Source organism: Lepisma saccharinum, chromosome 3 (genome assembly GCF_977018435.1).
Source record: "Lepisma saccharinum chromosome 3, izLepSacc3.1, whole genome shotgun sequence".
NCBI lineage: Eukaryota > Metazoa > Arthropoda > Insecta > Zygentoma > Lepismatidae > Lepisma > Lepisma saccharinum.
In genome coordinates, this window is record NC_139231.1 from 117,154,288 (window position 1) to 117,175,160 (window position 20,873).

At 40.3% G+C, this 20,873-nt stretch overlaps 1 protein-coding gene across 2 annotated transcripts in view; it reads left to right on the forward strand.

The window, feature by feature from the left end:
- LOC145985345 (synaptotagmin-12-like) overlaps positions 1 to 20,873 on the forward strand; it is a 210,888-nt gene that overhangs the window by 139,459 nt on the left and 50,556 nt on the right. Inside the window, exons 4-5 of one of the 2 annotated variants that reach the window (XM_083119246.1) lie at positions 203 to 347; positions 13,932 to 14,141. In XM_083119246.1, coding sequence (XP_082975372.1) covers positions 203 to 347; positions 13,932 to 14,141 — 355 coding nt within the window. The remainder of the gene's footprint in view (positions 1 to 202; positions 348 to 13,931; positions 14,142 to 20,873) is intronic. The other variant, XM_083119247.1, reaches the window with a different exon arrangement.

The following is a 20,873-nucleotide window of genomic DNA, read 5'->3' on the forward strand; positions in this document are numbered from 1 at the left end:
TTAATTATAAACATTTATATAATTATTATTTGTCAAACACTTGATTGTTTCAGACAACTACATTTCTGAAACATGCCTGTCTGGTGGTGCTGCAATTTCAGTTTGTAACATGAAATATTCTGTCAATTTTAGTTTATATTCTGTGTGTTTCATTATCTGATTTCTGTGGCCTTTGATCAGGTGGTAGTGACTCGTGATGCAGGGCTCTCTTTTTCAGTGACGCCGCGGACCTTGTGGTCAGCGTCCTGGAGGCCAAGGACCTGGTTGGGCCGGACGGAAACACGGTCATAGACACCTACGTCAGAGTCTACCTGCTGCCCGACAAAACGACCAACATGCAAACCAGGGTGAGTGGCCGTTTTGCATTATTCTCTCTTGTGTTTGTGCGTTAACCAGAGCCGTTGAAGTTTCCGGCGTGAACCTTCACCTTTGACCTACCCTGTTGCATCACGGGGGCAGTAAAGTTTGCCCGGCCAAAGAATTGACTTGAGGAAACCCAGACTTTCCGCCTCCAGTTCAGGGGGGGGCGGTGTTGCCATTGGTTGCTACACGCCTGATTTTTGTACAGTCGTACACGATCCGTCTTTCTGTTAACACCCCTTCGCTCGCATTTCAGGGAGAGGCAGGGAATCGGAGACCCATTCGCTTGCTACGCGGCGGCAACCATTAGGCTTCGACATGCTTGGCCTTGTTGAGGTTTAAACCTGTTTCGAAAACTAACCAAAACGAAAAATTTGGCAACGCACAATACCACTCCCCCTCGCCACGGCAACTGGACAAAGCCGATTGGTTCAGCGGTTCATGTGACCATCCATGGCTTTCGACAGAAATGACAAAAATAGAATTTCCAAGTCCATTCTTTGGCCGGTACCACTGTAGATGACGTGATTGGTCACTTGCGGGGTTACACCCCCTTTTCTCCCCTTTAGGCAGTGGCGGCGATTAGTGGGAAGGGGAGTAGTTTCCTCGGCGATTCGGACATTTTGTTGCCGGACATCTTGGTACAGGCACCAAGAATCCCTGGCACCAAAATACCCGCACCAAGATATCCAGCCAAAATGTCCTAGATAGACCATTTGCCCCGCGCTATGGTCTTTTAATGCTAAGCATGGTCCACAAAGAGAAAGTAAACTGTGCTCACTTGATTTGATCTGCACTCTTTAAAGCTATATAAACAAATAATAACTGTTTACAATGAGTTCGAAACGATAAAATGAAACGTATCTGTTACTAAATTAGGTTACAATTACCTCTTAATGTGACTGTAAATGTTTCTGAAATCTTAACTACTATCTTGAAAATAGCCATTTCTTTTTTTATATATATATATCGAAATTATTTTATGAATATTATTATTTATTTGCAGTACAAAGATATTCTTTTTTAAAGTTGAGATGTTGAGGCATGTTCTAAAATGCAATGGCCCATGTTTATATATATGTGTGTGTGTGTGATTTAACTATGTACCGCCCAAATAGAAAAACGTTCGTTCGCCACTGTCTGGTAATAAACACGAAACCCTAAATCCTATTAAGTTGTGCGCTCGTAATTACAAAATATTACATGTAAAGAAGGCATTGGAAAGTGACATCATGTCTTGCCGCCATGAATGTCCGCAGATTTTTTTTCCATGGAGGGGCAAGAAAGATTTTTCTTCCGGGAGGAGAGCAAACGAGACATTTGCCCCATAATAACGCCGCCTTCTAAAGTTATGATATTCCTGTAACGTCCTTTAAATAACATACAAACTACTGTGACCGATATGAAATTATAATGTGTGAAATATATTATTTTATGTCGACAATCATTTTTTAGAGGGGACATGTCCCCTCCTTACCCTCCTCCGGACGTCCATGTTTTCCGCGAAAGAAGCTCATTAACAATCTTAATACAAAGAATCATTTAACATAAAATTCCTTGGGACGAATCGAACACATTAGAAATAATCTTGTTACCTCAGTGCAAGAAGTTCTCGCATTTGCTACTAGATGTCACTAGTGTCAATGCTATTAGCGTCCATCGGAGTAACGGCAACTTCCCCCACCCCCCTTGTTTTTCTTTTTACGATCCGGTCTTTTCGCGGAGTGCATTGGTGCAAGACGATCGACTATTCTAGAAAGTTCTTTTTGATTAAAAAAAATAAGGAAACTGGTCAGCTCTTGAGCATATGAAACCTTGCAACAGCTTCGGGTCGATTTTCAATGCAACGTCCTGGGGTCATAGATTAGGCGCTAGTCCAGTGACGGCGGAGTCATGGCTCATAAGTGCCGTACCAGTACCTGGCTGGCTTGTTGGCAGCAAACTCCAACATCCCTCGGCGGTCGCTGCATTGATAATTAACTCGTCACACATTGAAGATTTCGCCCGCAAGTATCCACAGTTCCCGGCCTCCAAGCAGCTGGATTACAGGAGCACGCCACAACTCCCGGCCATGTGAATCCTTTCAATATGTCATTATTAACAATTGGCAGCGGGTTTTTTTTTAACATGGTTGCCAGTTGCACGCATTAAATCCTCTGGTTTGTTCCGATCAGAACGAATTTTGTCGAAATTTCTACGTTTTATCAATCTAAGAGTTAAAGCTTTAACTTCTCTATAATCAGAAATGAGAATAGTGATTCTAAAATAATTAATATCGTGGAAACATTCTCTGAATATGTCGTTATTATACTGATTGATGTCGATATTGTTTTTATTCCATGTACCGGTCCAGTAGAGTGCGAAGGAAAAAAATAAGGGTATTGTCAAAGGTCCCATTCAATGGCGTGCCCAAGGGGGGTTGATGGGGGTTATAACACACACCCCCTTTTGGCCCAGTATTCCTAAAGAAAAACATCAAAAGCAGGAAAAGATGGCAAAATGAAGAAGGCTGACTACTAAATATTGTATACCTAACCATCTCCTTTCGAAAATTCTGGGCACACCACTGGTCCCATTACACATATCGATACAAGAAAGTACAGTGCCGAGATTTTAATATTGCTAATTTTCGTGATGGAAGCAGTGGCGGAAACAGAGTTTCAGGTACAGTGGGTGGGTCACAATAGATGACTCAAAGATTTGAGACCACATCTTTAAATAGAAATGTATTTTGATGTTCACAATGTTGCATGATACACAAGAAACGATCCCTTCACATGCACCATTCTCTATTCACCTTCATGCTATAATTTTGGATGAAGCCATGACTCACCCTGGCACTCACATGGCGCAGCCCCTTCTTCAATCCATATTAGCAACTTCGATATAAGAAAGAGATTATTTGGCACAAACTTACTTCCCCCACCTTTTACAGTATTTGGGGCTTTCAGTTTCACTATGTCGTCATATGTCACAAGCTCCTGCATGTACGATAATTTACTACAGTTGGCAACAATATTAAAAATCAAAAGACCAAATACAGTTGGTGACTGTCAGTGGCGTGCCCAGGATTTTTGAAACTGAGAGGTTACGTATATTTTCTTAGTAATCAGCCCACATTTTGTCTTCTGTCCCTGCTTTTGACGTTCTTTTTTAGGAATACTTAGCTAAAGGTGGGGTTATATATAACCCCGACCAACCCCCCTCCCATTGGGCATGCCACTGGTGACTGTATCTGAACCTCAAACAGCGATTCAGCCGATATTTTCCTGTGTTGTCAGCGACGATCCCCGGCCGGTTTAAATCCGGGAACTTTTCTAAAGTTGGAAGCGGCCCGGCGCCCACCCAGCGTCGAATAACATGGGTACCTGGGGGAAACCCTGGGGGGTAAAGGCGGTCAGGGGCGTGGTGCTGATCACATCGCCCCCACTCACGACCTTTTTTGTCAGCTACGGCCGTGGTGGGACCTTGACCTGATCACAGTGTGCGGGAATGGGGCTGTTCAGTGCCGAACTTTTCTAACTTGCGGCACCAAAAAAATTGTGTTTCGTAATCAGTTTTAAAAATGTAACAAGTCGTATCGTTCCCCGAAAATAACATTTTTCTGAAGCTTGGGCAGGGCTATGTATAGCGTATGTTAATGCAGAAAGAGTATTAAAATTGGTGTCATTTGAGTCATTGCAAGCCGTCCTAAATTGACAATACGAAAATTTAGATTTTACACTGCGTTGTATGTTATTTTCTGGGCACAAATATAGATAATTCAATGCAATCGTAGAAACTCCACAAACAATCCAAAAATGTATTGAGTGTTGCATGCACCTGATTTATTTGCTTTACAATAATGTAATGTTAATATTTGCTGTCTTTGTATTTAACATTGTACTTTACTCCTAGTTTTCTTTTGTTACAACAATTTGAAAATTGCAATTCTTAATTACTGTATATATGAACGCTCTAGAGGTTGCGAGATGTGATAGAGAAGGTAGGGGAGACCGGGGCAAGTTGAGACGGAGGCAAGTTGATACAGTGCCATTTACAAGGAAACGCGCAAGGGATGGGTAATATCCGTTGAACAGGAGACGCCGGTGAACAGTCCCCATTGTCTGAGCGTGTGCATGGCTAACGAACAATTTTGTGAGCAAAGTTATCCGACGACCAAGTTTATTTTTCACGGTGCACAGTAACTTTATGGGATGTTTTCTGAAGTCTTCTGATGGGCTTGTATGAATTGTGAATTATTTGTTATTGGTGAATGTGTGTTGTGTCACTAAAAGGTAACAAAACTCAGTTATTGTTGATTGTTTTTCTGTGGTCTGTAGTAGGTTATAGTTGGTTAATCAAAATGGCGCCGATTGGGGAAAGTTGATACGATTCAGTTGAGGCCGGGTTTTACTGTGCATCAACTTATCCCAGTTGCTTCTAATTAATTATTTTTTGTTTGTTTAAGGAAAATGGGCCGGCATAACGTAAAAAAAGAAACAGTCTAGGAGAAATAACAATTGAGACATTCAGTGGCGGCGATTGGGTCCCAAAACCGGGGGGCAAGGTGCCAAAACTGGGGGGGGGGGGCGCAAAGGCAGTACAGCCTATTTCCATTTGTAGATACGGTTTAGCATAGTGCAGGGGCAAAAGCAAATGTGGCGAAAAGTGGGGGACAACTGCCCCCCTCACCCTCTAATCGCCGCCACTGGAGACATTTAAGAAAGCCTACGCAGATATCGAGAATAGTACTTTGTCACAGAGAAGCCGCAAATACATATGGGATTGATAAAATGACTTATGAGGTATAAAAAGAAGAAAGAAATAAACCAAAGTGAGGAGACCAAAATACGAATGGGTTACTCAAAACATCCGACAGGTCTTCAGTGAAGATTTAGAACTTCAACATTGACCACTGTTCAAAGATCTACTGCGGTTTGGCGCCTAAAAACATCAGAGTGTTGGCATATGAATTTGCAGTAGCTAACAAGATGAAAATTCCTGATATTTGGACTGATACTTGGATAAATAATGAAATTGTCCTCGAATGAATGGTTTACTGCATACATCAAAGGCATCCTAGACTTTCTCTTAGAGAGCCTGAAGGCAGAGGCTTAAGTCGTGGCACTAGTTTCAACCGACACAAAGTGAGCATATTTTTCAATAACTTAAAGCTGTTCTATTTCTGGAGAAGTACAAATTTGAGGACAAAGATATTTGGAACACCGATGAAACCGTTCAGCGACCTGGGAAAATCGTAGTAGAAAAGGGTGCACCTCAAATAGCCAAGGCAACGTCAGCGGGGGGGGGGGGGGGGCACAACTGTAACCCTTGCCATTGCCGTAAATACGATTGGGAACTCAATGACCCCAATGTTCATATTTCAAAGGGTGAATTTTAAAGATCACTTTATTCAGAGCGGATCCCGTAGTTGTATTGGAACTTCATATCGCACAGGATGGATGACATCGTCTTCATTTTTGCTGTTTATGAATCACTTTCCGAGCCACGCGAAGACAGCTAAAGATCACCTTTGCATGTTGATACTGGGCAATTACGATTCTCATTTGTCGATTGAAGTATTGAATTTCTGCAAGGACAACGGGATCATTATGTTGTAATTTCCGCCTTTTACTTACCACAGACTGCAACTCCTGGACAGGTCGCTTTATGGACCTTTTTAAGAAGTTTTATTTTGCAGCAATTGACAGTTGGATGACCAGCAACCCAGGGAAGAGGTTTACGATATTCCACATACAAGGAGCCGTTAGTACCCAACACCCAATCCTCTAACATTAAAGAAATATAATATCAGGCTTTCAGGTAACGGGAATCATGCCATTCAATCCAGATATTTTTACTGAAGAAGATTATTTACAAAGTTCCGTAACTGATCGACCAAAGACCGAAGAACATGAGCAAGATCGTTCATCTGATGAAAGAAGAGTATCTGAGACCGACCATTGATTAGAACCCACTCCTTCCACCAGCAGTGCCACTCAAGAAATGTATCGTGTGTTAGTAAGCCCAGAAGAGTTACGTTCCTACCCTAAGGCTGGAGAACGAAAAGCAAATCGAAATGGGAAACAACCAATTAAGTCGTCAATTCCTACAGACAAAGCAATGAAGAACAGATTAGAAATTGAAGCTCGAACAAGAGTTAACAATAAGTTCTTGAAATCACAAAGAGTTAAAAAAAAATATTGTGCCATTCTTTAGAAAAAGGAAAGAGGAAGTCAGCAAATAATAGGAAGAAAATAAGTAATGGACCGATCGAAAAAGAAACTCAAGGTAAAAAGAAGAAAAGACCAAACAGGAAATATTAGAAGAAAAATAATTCAGAGTCAGTTGAAGAAGACACCTTGCGTCTAATGTACCTCGAGCCATTTTCAGATTTTAAGCCTGATGAAAAATAAATACAATGCATTTCCTGCAGTACATGGGCTCACTTAAAATTTGGATACGATAGCTTCATGTACACCTGTGTTCATTGTAAATCAGGTATGTGCATAACAGAAAGTGATAGTGACTGATTTTATGTAGGCTATTTATCACCATACATCATCATGATTGTATGTTTTTTGCTGAATACTAAAATTTAATTCAAAATTATTTCCTTGTATTTTTGTCTTATGTACATAATCAAACTACTTCACATCGTTATCAACCTACTTCAAATTAGGTTGTGTTAATTAGGTTGAGATATTGTGTCTTGTGTTACTAATTAGGTCCTCATCAGTTTACAAATTATATCTGTGAAATTTTTATATGCTTTTTCTAAAGGCAAAGAGCTAAGCTATCGAGTATTCTGAGATATTTTCTGTTGTGAACGATCATATTTAAAAAAAAAAAAAAAACTTAGTTCTAAAGCACTGATTATTCATCTATTGTGTTCAGACATAATTTATATGGTAAAAATAAAATTAACTTGTAATTTAATGTAGTAACAGCACGTCCTGCATCGACATCTCTATGTAATTTAAATGTGCGAACATTTGCCTCTCTGAGGCGCAAGGGTCGTGCTGTTGCTGACCAGCTCTATTGAGGGATAAGGTCACTGATGATAACCCCTCCGGGGGTACGCCGCTGACGGTGGCGCTTCAGTTTTGAAAATATCGCGGACGGCATTGAAAATTCAGCGGAAAACTGTGTGTGGCGCAAGAGGAAAACGGTGGTGGGGAAGGGAGGGATATCAACACTTCCCACCGCGCGGGAAATGCTAGAGGGGAGAATCAGATCGAATGCCAAAGTCTCGACTCAATTTCCTCCTCTCGGAAACCCATCCTGTTTCACTTCTTGTTGTCGGGGGCGGAGGCTGGGGGAGGAGGGGGTAGCAAAACGTCCGATTTGAACATGAAGGAGACGAGATAAAATATACCGTTGCTGTTACTCGTTTGTGTAGTATGTCATGGCCGTTTCCTCCTCTGTGTCGCGCCGGTTCACCGACTTGATGGATAACTGACAGGTGAATCCATATTTCATTCCCTGGGGAGGCTTATCTAGACGTCGCCAGGAGTGGGAAAGGGCTCTAGGATCCTCTCAGCTGGACGTTCTTCAATATGACAGGGCATATTTTTATATGCTTTTCAGCGCGAGCTTTTTCGCATTACTACAGGGTGCTTCAAAAGCGTCTCTCGCATTGTGGGATACATGAAACCATCTATTGATTGACTGGATTTGCCCACTTTGTGCTAATCGGAACTGGACCAAAAGTTTAAGGCGAGATCCGAACCATGTGCTTGCAGGGTCATCCCATATCAAATCAACCAACATATATATATTTTTTTAACCTTTAGGATTCAGATTTTTTGTTTGTTCATTGTACCTATCAAGAGTACAAGAACTGCCTAATTTCAGATTTCTTGGGCTCTTAGTTTTCAAGTTATTCACTTTCAAAAATCCATAAATTTGACGACATTTTGAAATCTTTCAACAGCTGTAGATCAAAAACTATTTGACCTAGAGAGCTCAAATTGGTGTCATTCTCTTCTGGTTTTAATGAACTTTAATTTGCAATGCAACGTGACTGCAATTTAAATTTTGTAATTCTTCAAAAACTCGTTTTTTAAAAAAAAATCTCAAACACACCGTTTTTAAATTATTATTTTTTAATGTTTTTAAGACATCTTGTCTGACTATTTGTGTGAAAAATTTGATAATGGGACGGCAGTGGGTTCCCATGGATTTTTTTTTGTATTATAATGTGTGTGAAATATGCTAATATTTTCCAAGGGAAACAAACCTGAAAATCATTATTGTTTTGGGAATGAATAATGGTGTAGCGAGTAGATTCAACACAAAATCTCAAATTATAAAGTTAGATAAAAATATTCGTATTTGACACGCTTATCATATCAAAGTGCACGAAATGTTCCTGATGCAGTTAGGTGAATCTAAGCAGGCGAAATAAGATAGAGAAGCAGACCTAAAGATGCACTTTTTCCGGCTACTATTCCTTGTGATGCACTAGCAACTCCGACCCGGTGGTTCAAAAAGAAACAAAAATTGATTATTTAGCTGCGTCAATCTACTCACAGAAAAATACATCAAGTTTGTATTACCGTATATCTCTGAAAGTAAGACGACTCCGAATTCAAGACGGCCCCCCATTTTTTAACAAGGGAATACAGAAAAACTATTTTCAAAACTTACAAATGGTTACGTTATTACAAGTAACTGAAGGACTTGTTACAAGTAATATGTTGTTCAACAACGATCCATTACATATGGGTGTTATCGTAAAATAAAGTCAAGAAGATAGCGTATACGTACCACCTTTGTATAGTACGGTATATCACACTTTACTACGAAGTTTAAAAGTGGAATCTACAAGGTCTCACAACATTTGATAAAAAAAAAAGTTCGCCACAACACACACTACGTGCTATCGCACAACAATGCTCAAAGCGCATGAGAACGTTCAAGGCTAAAGCTGTAGGCGTGGCAGAGGGTAGAGTTAGAGCTTAATGGAAGCTCGTGGTTGTGTCGCCCCAGTCGACAGCAGCTTTTTCAAGCTCAAACTGTTCAATCTGTATTGTAATTATCTGTGTTGTACGAATTAGTGTTGAAATCTTCTCTTTAAAAATGTTAGATTTCTTTCTATAAAGATGTGCTATTGTTAATATCTCAATAGGTAAAGGATTGTTTAACATAATTCTTACAGAGATGCTGAAACTATGATTGTATAAACAACTATGGAGTTACCTTGGTAAAATGTAAACTAATTTCTTGTATGAAAGGGCAATAGCTTTGTAAGCCCGTGGGACATGCTCCTGTTTGCTGAAAGGCTGGATTCAGGGGACGTTGGGGAAATATCTTGCCTCGTTCTTCGGATCGGCTGAAGTATTTGTACTTCATCGGCGGATATTTCACTACCCAACTCTGAGTAAGGTGTTCTCTTGCATCATCAAAACATCAGGGTTATAAACTATGGTACAACTAATAGGTTTAGGCCTACGAGTTGTACCGGGTGAATTGTCTGTTTAAAAGTGTTTGTATATCACCGGAAGTTCAAATAAATCTCCAAGTAAGAGATCTTAATGGTCTTTCATTTCAAACCTACATAGGTAAAAATTAAAAATAAATCCTGCACCACAGACCTCGCAAGGGCTTGGTCCTACTAACCCTAAGAAGCATTTGAGAAGTCCGATAAAAGGGTTGTAACCAGACTAACATAAAGCCCTGAAAGCAGAAGGTGCGTGTCATGGTTCTGTTCAGTAAAGAAAATAAGAACTCCACATCATATGCCGCGAAAGCAAGACAACCCCATACTTCTAGGCACGAAATTGCGGCAAAAAAAAACTTTTCTTGGATTCAGAAATATACGATAATTCATTTCGAGATGTGTGTTCAGCATTATTTATGCACACAGATCGTTTGTCTACGAGGTATTTCCATTAATCTTACTTGTTGGGTCAGATTTATTTCTGATTTCGGAATTTAATTTTTGGGGGAAATTTGACTCTTTATCATGTATTATTTTAGAACAAACATTCCCTTGAAAAATGCACAAAACGTGATTTCAGAAGGGTTTTTATTATGTATTTTTTCCGATATATAATTTCCTTTATCTTTGTAACGTTAAGATGTACATGATTTATCTCTGCAAATGACAGAGTCATCTATGAAATTGTTATGCAACTAGAAGCACCTAACGTGAAAGGTTTTCTAATACCCATTGAAACCACCTGTTTCCGTTTACTCTGTTTACTGTCATTCGTGACAAACGGCCCTTTCAAAGCAGACTGTCACAAAACTGGAAAGAAAAACATTCCCAATGCCAATCGTATCTCAGTGGGCTTTGGCTGGCACTAACAACGGAGCGGGATTCAAACCCGCTCTCGCTTTATCAGTGGGAAGTGAAGCACAATGGATTCAGGCAGCCACTCCACAAAACCTCCGTCTAGCGTAACAAAGCCTTAAAACGGTTGCCATGACAACAGTGTCCTCATATTTTTTCCTTCGCGGGCTCTCTTTTTGTCCGCACGCAAAATCATGCTTGTTTCAGATGGCTGCATTCGAAGACGAATGAATGCACGGCAGATTTATTTTCTTTACTCGAATCGCGATGTTCATAGAGACCATTGCTAATCCGTTGGAAATAATTTAGCCGTAAGTGATATACACGATTAGAAAAATATAATCCCTGAAGATGAATATGTCATGAGGAAGTAATTTTACAGTAATTGATCTGTGATTATAAAATTCAAGAGAAGCTTTTGTAGCAGATATTGAGGTTCACTTAATTCTTATCCTAAATTGAAGTCCCAAGTTTAAGTTCATTTTCAATATTTGGAGTTTCCAGTTGCAATTGAGGACCCTTTAATCCCAAAAGCTCCCAGTTCCAATTGAGGCAAGTTACTCCAGTCGTGCAGAGTACCAGTTCCAATTCAAGAAATTTTATCATATTCTTCAGATATTTCCAATTCAAGAAAGTTACTCCTCCAGTCCTGCAGAGTACCACTTTCAATTTAAGCAAGATTCCCCAGTCCTGCAGAGTAACACTTTCAATTCAAGCAAGATTCCCCAGTCCTGCAGAGTACCACTTTCAATTCAAGCAAGATTCGCCAGTCCTGCAGAGAACCAGTTCCAATTCAGGCCAGCTTCTCCAATCATGTAGAGATAGAATTTCAATTCCAGTCCTTCCAATCCTAAACATAAACATTGTATTTGAGACTTTAGATCTCGTCACCACTTAAGTTCCCGAGTTTGTGTCCCGACCTGACTGAGCGTTCCTTCATCAATTTCATCTGATCGTCACTCATCGTTGCAATTAGTCAAAAGTGGTAAAAAAGCGACGGAAAATAAACATGCAATTACATTTTAAAAAATCTTCGCATTGTTTAGTTCAATACTTCTACCTCCAGCAGTCACTAAAATTGTTTATTGCAGAAAGACCTAAACAAAGAAATATTTATGTTCACTACTGAAAGTGTCATGTGTGTTAAGTGTGCATAATATCTGAATCGATATTCAATTGTTTGTAAAGTTGTTATTGAAAAAATTGGGAGTTCAGCCATCTTAGAAATGGTTATAAGTTTAGTATTAAATCGTTATTTTGTATCCTCGTTTTTATCTTTATACTGTGAAGTACCTACGTGTGCAAATCAATTAACCTCTGCGTGAGAATACACATGGCGACTAGGACGGAATCAGATCTAACAATATGCAGCACGCTTTTTATCGTGGCACATTTCTAAGCACAGTTTTTACACTTAGGCAACCCTACTAGGAAAATGACTGAACCCTCTTGTCCAGTAATGTTGATCCTGCTTTTATGGCCTCTCCTCCTACCCCCCCCCCATTTTCTCCCGTTCCCCCTTCATTTACCAACCCTCCCTTTTCAACCTATTATCGCGGAACATCCCTAATTTCTTCTCTCCCCTTCCCGACCCTCTGACAGCGCGTTGCTAATGTTTCCCCTCTTAATATCTTGCTCTGAATCCTCCGATCCTAAGATCCAGCTGATATCAGCATCTTTCATCCTTGGGCTTTTAGACTTTGTGTAGTGGAGCGTTTCGGGAACACACTCTTCCTTCCAGATTCGTAGATATGAAAGAAATTCTCTGGAAACGTACCTCAGAGCAAATGAATAACAGCGATGATTTGGCAAAATTTGGATAAAATGATCCGAAGCGAATTTAGTGTCCTTTGTTTGTCTTGAAATATTTTGTTATGAAGTATCGCCAAAACTAGAAAATATTGTTTGCAAATTTCGCTTCATAGCTTGATTACAGCTTGCAAAATTGTAATTGTGTAAAAATGTCTTCAAAGTTTTGGTGCTGAAAATTCCGTTAGTTTCTATCTCTATCAATCTCCGTGTATGTGCGTGCGCGCGCGCGTGTGTGTGTGTGTCTCTCTCTTTCGTTCTCTCAGTCTTGTCTGCCTTTACTTCACTTCACACTATATCTGTCCGTCTGCTGAAGGATACTCTCATAGTAACATGAAGCAGAGACTAGAGAATTAAACAAGTGAAAGAAATGTTAGAGTAATTTTTAAATATTAATCCTTCCTTATTTTCAGTGTTACTATACTAGCAGTAAATCTGATTGCATAGAAATTATGTTCTCTTTTTGAAATAATAAAAACGCAACACGGCTGTCTTCCAAATTAGTCATGCCTTACCAACCCCTTGAGAAGCCGCGGTAGCTCAGTCGTTTGGGCATCTGACTACCATGCGAGAGACCCGAGGTCGATCCCCGGCGGGGAAGTACTGGGACTTTCTCAACCTGTTCAAGCGGATCCGGTGCCTACCCAACGTCGTATAAAGTGGGTACCTGGAGGTAACTCTGGGGGGGAAAGGCGACCAGGGCTTGGTGCTGATCACATCACCCCCAGCTCGGCTGAGATCAAGACAGTGTGGAGCCCTAACCCCAAACCCCCTATACGGCTTCATGGCGTGGTGCAAAGCACAGGGGAGCACTTTATTTTACCAACCTGTTATTACGGATCGCAGTCGGTTGGACGTCGTGTACTTTGATCTTTGTAGAGTTTTGATCTAGTGGATCACCATTACTTAATACATAAATTAGATAATAGATTTAACATACCATGATTCAAGTTAAAAATAATAAAATATTATCTAAGAAACAGGCAACAACGTGTTATACTTCCTGGAATTTATTCTAACTGGCTTCCTGTTATATCCGGAAGCTGCAGAAAAGAGTTCTTTCTTTTGAATAAATACTATATAGTCTACTGTTTTAGTATTATTTCCTCCCAGTTTATATTTGCTTCTCTCATACTCTAAATATCGTTCAATAACTAAAAATGATATTGATTATTTGCTATTTTCGTTTAGGAGTTGTTCTTTTTTTACTTCAGTATTTGCATAAGAATTTTAGACACATGCGTTTTGTGTACTTACATTTGTAGTTTAGTCGTTAAACATCTCGGAAATCAAATGCACAAATTAAAGATCTTAATTGTAATTAAGCGTCGTATTAAGTTTTGCACCATAATCATTTAGACAACAATATAGCAAACATCGCAGATACTACCCCATCTATACAGATCTTAGATTGTGAATTAAACGTTATTTATAATTGTAATATATGGGTTCAGCTGAGTAATTTTTCTTTTTCTTATAGGTATATAAAAAGTCTAATTGTCCAACATACAAAGAGAAATTTCTATTTGGCCTGGAACTGAACGAATTCGCAAGAAGAGCCCTCATGTTCTACGTGTATGCCAGCGATAAGTATTCCAACACGCTGATTGGTGAAGCGGAAATCAAACTGAGTGACGTCAACGTCAGGCAGCCAGTGACAACGTGGCTCACGCTCACAGACACGGGACAGGTAAGCTCTTTCTTCTGAAAAAATTTCCACGTTTCACGAATTTTGTGTCAGCTTGATCGATTCTGAAGTGAATTTATTGTTTCGTAGCACTCTGTCGAAGTTTAAAAAAGAGAACGTTAGGATAATATAACTGGTGTTGACGCAATCAGATTTGCACAGGAGATCTGTGAAGTGTTTTAATTCCGGTAATATTTTTTTGGAGCAGTGAATAAAAATTATATGTACTGAACCATGATTAAGTTAGATGCACAAATCTCCCCCTCTGTTGATATCAAAATAAATTACTATCGGGAAACAAACCAGAAATAAAATTAATACGTTTTGTTACAAATTCGACAGAACATTAGAGAAATGCAAAAAAGCAACTACTTTATATTTTTATGTAGTTTTCTGAAAGTTAAAATAATGGCGACGACGATGACTGGTTGAAACTGATGAAAGAGCGTATTTCAAGGAAGAGGGTTATCGTGGGTTTGAATCCTGTAGATTACCAATCAATCCATAAAACAACAATTCAATTCCTAGAAGAACGTTGTTATTTATTAATGCACTGTACTGGTACAGTACTCGCATATTGAACGTCTTAATTAATGTTTCAGTTTTTCCTCAGCATCAACATTGGGCGAATAAACATGTTAAATATGTACTGCTGAAGTTAAAATAGTTAATAGAAGAGGGAAGGATAATAGAAGAGGGAAGGATAATATAAGAGGGAAGAATAATAGAAGAGGTAAAAGAGAAAGAAAATAGGGCATAAGTGGATCTTAGCAGTTATTAGGACAACCCATCTAAAATCATTACATCCTTCTTTGAGCCTAACGGAAAGAAATTCTCTCTCAATACCAAGCTTTCTGCAAGTTTTGGTTAATCGCGACGACTAAGTTGATTGCTGATTGGTTAAAATTGACAAGAAGACACTCGCAAAGGAACACCCATGCCCAGGCCAGGATTCGAAACATGACCCTAAGGTAGCGAGACCGTAAGTAGAACACTCAACGTGTTTTCACCGAGGTGGCATGTAATCTCTCGACACCATTGTATGCCTAACTTTTTGTCAAGCTCGGAGCATCCACATCACAAGATTGAAACAACCATAATTTAATAGCTGTAAAGTACTTAATGAAATCTAATGAGTCACTGAGCGCGACATGCCACTTGAGTTCACTTGAGCTGAAGTCAAGACCCCAGAGAAGCTTGTATTGTGCTGCCTACGAATATTAACGTTAATAACATCGCTAAGAGATCCTGTATGCAAGGGCAAGCTGATATGCCTCCTTGGAGAGCCATCGAGGATTTGCAATTAATAGCATCACACCATACGAAGGGCCTTGATAATTATGCATTACGTTGGGAATTTCCAGGTCTCACATCACGCATTCAAGTACTGTTCTCACATTACTATGGCAATATTTACCATAAGTCTGTGCCTAATTGATGTTCACACCCTGTTAAACACACTTGCCTCTTTGTAAGTGCTTCTGTCTGGTAGAGTTCGTTTAATTTCATAACATCTTCAGCTGACTACGCGAGACTAGCTAGCGAGCCTAACAACAATGCAGAGCGTGAGCAAGACGATTACCGATAGGTGCTGGGCTGAGATGATGCAGCAGCTCGCTTGTTCATTGGATGTGTCGAGAATTGTGACTCGCTCCCAAGATGCAAACGCATAACAGCCAGAGATGTTACGAAAATAATCTTACTTTAGAAGACGTTTTGCAGGGACGGCTAAAGGGCAAAAGGAAGAAGCTGAAGAAAAGATCACGGAGTGATGAGAGCTTGTAGATTATCAAGGTTCTTTAATATGAACTTCTCATTCCTTGTGGTTTGTAATCTGTATTATCTTCAAGATAAACCACTGACTAACTGGATGTACCCTCATAGGCACCAAAGGAAGAATCCAGGAAATAGTCAACTGGCCCTCTTGAAATAGAAAAAAATAGCACTAATATTTATGTCTTTATATGAATTCATTTTTCTTCCTCTAGATTTTAGTATTTTTCTCCATAACTTAGAATTAATATTTAACCTCTTATTCATTATTTTACTCTCTTTTCTCTTTCGTTATCTGTCTCGTTTTCTCCTCTTCCTTTCCTTCTCCCTCAAACTTTTCATTTTCTCCCTCATTCAGTTTCTCCTTCACTTATTAATTTATCTTCCTCTTTCTCGAGTGCCATCTGCTTCCGTGTCTCGTTTTTTCTCTTTCCAGTTGCTTTCTTTCTATCTCTCTTTATTAAGGTTCCTTTACCTCTCTCTCCCCCTTTCTGTCTATTGATGCTTATTTATTTTTCTCCGTCTCTCAAAAGTTTTTGCCTTTCTCTCTCTCCCTCTCTCTCTCTCTCTCTCTCTCTCTTTCTCTCTCTCTTTCTCTCTCTCTTTCTCTCTCTCTCTCTCTTCCCTGTATTTATATTACATTTATATTTTTGTCATTCGTCTTCGATCTCTTGATTACTCCTTTCATCCGAGTGAGTTTCACACATCGTACCAGAGGGGATGGCAAAAGTACAATACCGTTAACCGTATGAAAGGGTGATTAATTTTCCAGCAACAATGACAATATTCCAACCATATCCTAATTTCCTTTCTTTTCTTCTATTTTCAAATATCATTACTGGGCTCGATTTCCAGTTTATGTAATCTAATCTCGGATTTTTTTCCCGAAATTGTCCCTGACGGAAGTGGCTCTGGAGTTCACCCAAACTCTGATCAATTGCTACCCGGTAAAGGCAGCTCCAACGTGGCGCTGAATCACATCGCCTCCAGTATGGCAGAAATCTGGGATGTGTGGGAGCTTACCTCCACACCCTCTTAGCACAGTGCAATAAACAAAGGACAGTTAATTTCTTACACTACAATTCTAGATTAAGACGATTCAAACCCAGGACATCTGGCTTTCTACCGGGTTAAGATAACCATTTCATCAAGAAAAGCAGCTGCACCGCATGTAGTGCACTTCTCATGTAGCATATGTGAGCGCACACAGGGTGCTTCAAAAGTGCGGCACCATAGGACCGAAAAATTGACATCATGGAAAAGTTGTTGGAAAAATGTGGTTTTCAATCTAATGTGCTGGTACAGTAGAATAGGTAAGACAAGAAACTCCTCGCGGCCTCACGCCCAAGCCATACGTAGGGGAAGGACGCACAGAAGCAGGGTTGGCAGTGCATACGGGTCAAATGTCTACGCAGAACGAGAACACAAGAAAACTAAGCAAGACGATCTGAGTGGTATGGTGGTAAACATACAACTGAATGACCGCGTTCTGCTAAGATGGAATCAATTTTGAACATCTTCAAACGGGGTTTGTTAATTTTCACCAAGGAATACAATTCTGGTGTGCGTCAAAGGGGGTGTTGTTTTGAACGAGCCACTGAATGAATCATAATGTCTTTTCGGGAGGAGGAAGAAGTCGCAGGATTTATTTGTACGTTATGGCATGAGGCGTTGTCAACAACAACAACACTGTTTCGTGTCAAATTTGTGGTATTAATCGCCAAAAGATTTTCCAGATTTGAACATTAACCTCCAGCATGTACAACAATTACACGTTGCCCTTTAGACACCGGTGCTTTGACGGCAGCCGCGGTTCCATCCACCCAAGCTTCTTTCTTTGTTGTCGAGCTGTGAAAATAAGTCCGTCAACGTAAACAATGGGTCGTCCTTGTCGACGAAAGATTTTTATGGCTTTGAGGTACGTTGAACGTAAACTTCTTATTTCGTCCTTTTCTATAAGCAATTGTCTATTATTTTCTGCTTTTCCCACTTAAACTCTAGGTCACGTATTATCTTCCGCACACACCAGACACTGCCTTGGAACTCTATTCTTTGTTTCAAAACCCTTCGGATACCTTCCCCGTCCGTAAGGTGAAATTCGTGCACAACACGCCTAACAACACACTTATCGAACTCGTCTATACTTTTGATTTTTCGGCGAGATCGTGTTCTATGGGGCGTATGAAAGTGTTTCTTCAACGTAGTGCATGCTTTACTTTCTATTAGTACAATTCTTCTCACACTGCTGAAGGAAACACCACATGCGCGAGCCACCCTCCTTTGCAATTGGTTTTCGGACATAGGAACTCCCACCTGGTCTTTCATAAATGCATTGACATTATATACAATTTCTCGCCCTTGGCTGTGGATTACTTTCCGTCCACCGAGTTTACTTGCTTTCTCTGAACTGCAAGCTTCCATGCTAGCAAGTACACTGCACACAAAACAAACACACACTTTAAATGAAGACAGGCAAGTCGATCGCATTGTTTCTCGGTGCTCACACAACATTAAGACGTTCGGCAACCCTGCCTGTGTGCACGATAGGGGAAGTTCGCGCATGCGCTTGCCGCGTTTCCGATCCAGCACATCGGTGGGAGAGTTTCTTGTCTCACCTCTTCTACTGTACATACGAACATCGACGAGAACGAAAAATGCCTCGTTGCCACTAAACACTCATTATCGTAACTAATTCTAATTTATCTTGTTCCGTTATATGCGATAACAACAATACCCCTTTATTTAAGAATTAGACAGCAACAAGGCAATTTACGTTCTCCTTGAGGTTCGAATCAGTGTTCAGCATCAACGGTACATTCTACAGCGTGCGCACAAAAACACTCCCTGGTTTTGAAAGGGTATAACTTTAATACCAAAAGTAGTATTCTACAGAAATGTTCACAGTAGTTGTAAAAACTTATAAAGTTTTCGTGGTGTTCATTGGAATTACAAATGCTCAATGTGCGCGCCACCTGTTACGCGGGAAACATCGAGACGATAATCCAGCTCCAACCACACCTTCTCAAGCGTATCCGGTGTGATGAAGTTGACAGCTGTACTGATGCGTTCCTGAAGATGATTCAAGGTTGTGGGTAGTGAAGGTACATAGACCTGGTCCTTCACGAACCCCCAAAAGGAAAAAGTCACAAACTGTCATATCCGGTGATCGTGGGGGCCACTTGCATAGATTTTGATCATTGGGTCCAGCTCGTCCTACCCAACGGTGTGGGAGGTTGTCATTCAGAAAGCTGCGTACAGATTGATGCCAGTGTGGAGGCGCTCCATCTTGTTGTAGAATGTAGTCACCTCTCTCTGCAGCAAGTTGAGGAATTAACCAGTCACGTAGCATTGTTAAGTAGCTTTCACCTGTGATTGTTGGTCCCTCAAGAAGAACGGACCGTACACTCGACGCTCTGACAGTGCACAAAAAACATTCACCTTGGGTGAGTCACGTTCCACATCAAGAGTGGCATGCGGATGCTCGCTTCCCCAGATCCAAACATTATACCTGTTCACTTTTCCACTCAAGTGGAAGGTCTCCTCATCACTAAAAATGATATTTGCCAGAAAGGTATCATCGTCCTCCATTAAAATGTGGATAGTCTCGCAAAACTCACGTCGCTTTACCTTGTCTTGTGGATATAACATTTGAACCAATTGCAGCCGGTACGGGTGAAAACGCAAAAGCTTCCGTAAAATCTTGCTTACGGTAGTTTGTGGCACCTGCAACTGCCTGCTGGCTTGACGTGTTGATTTTCTGGGACTGCGTACAAAGGCTTCTCGCATACGCTCCACAATTTCCTCAGAGATGGACGGTCGGCCAGAATGTTCTTTTCTTTGATCACAAATGCATCCTCTCTCAACAAATGTTTTATGCCACTGCAGAATGGATTTGTGTGTAGGTGGATCAACATTAAAACTTCCGTTTAAATGCACGCTGCACTCTTACAACACTGCTTGTTTTGGCAAATTCTAACACGCACCAGCTTCTTTGCTGCGGAGTGAACGCCATTTTCGATGTTACTGCCCTCTAGCTACCGAATTCACAACTAGCGATTCTGAAATGAAAGATATTAAAATATTTTGAGTTAACTGAGCTTTGGATATCAATTTTATCAAAATATTCAAGTAACTATTAATTTCTCACGCTGTAAATTGAAAATCCAAGCAGATTAGATAAAACTTTAAAAGCAACCTGTACATGAAGTGGCGTGCCAGCAGTTGTTGATGGGGGATTATGTCTCGCTCTTTTGTAAGAAATGGAACGTTATAGATGAGAGAGAAAATTTAATGATGACTACTAAACGTATCTAATCCCTTCCACTGTTCTTTAGAGAGTGCGCGATACTGCATCCATATACAGCATTTCATTAAAGCGAACACTACGATAAATAGAGATGACACATTTCTTATCTGGAAATTAAGCAAGAGATGGAGGTAGAATACTGCGTCAGCTTGGCTCGGAGGAGGACTGAGCTCCCTACCTCCTACCTCCTACCTAGCTGCACTTGCTCCAAGTGACGTCATATATGGTGTTCATGGAATACCCCGTGCGTAAAAATTCTACCGTGCTTTCGTGCATCACTATTTCAAGCATAAATCACAAAAAAAAATAGATGGTCTTGCGCTTGTGGCAAAGCCAGATGTTCAATTGTTTGTCAACTACATGACAACAGCGTTGCATGTAACAGGTGGATCCAATTTCATTCAGTTGTGACGTCAATCAGAGAACGAACTGGATGTGGAGGAATTTGCACACGAAAATATAACATGGAAAAAATCCTTATGCATATCACAAGGAAACGTTACCTAGACAACGAATTCTACGAAGGGCAATAAAAAAACAAACATAATATCTCCCTTCATTCTGTGTATAATCATTTGGATTAAGGCTGAATCGTGTTTTCCTGTGCACTTCTCTTCCGCCAACACGCCTGTTTTCATGTACTGGAAGAAGAAAAA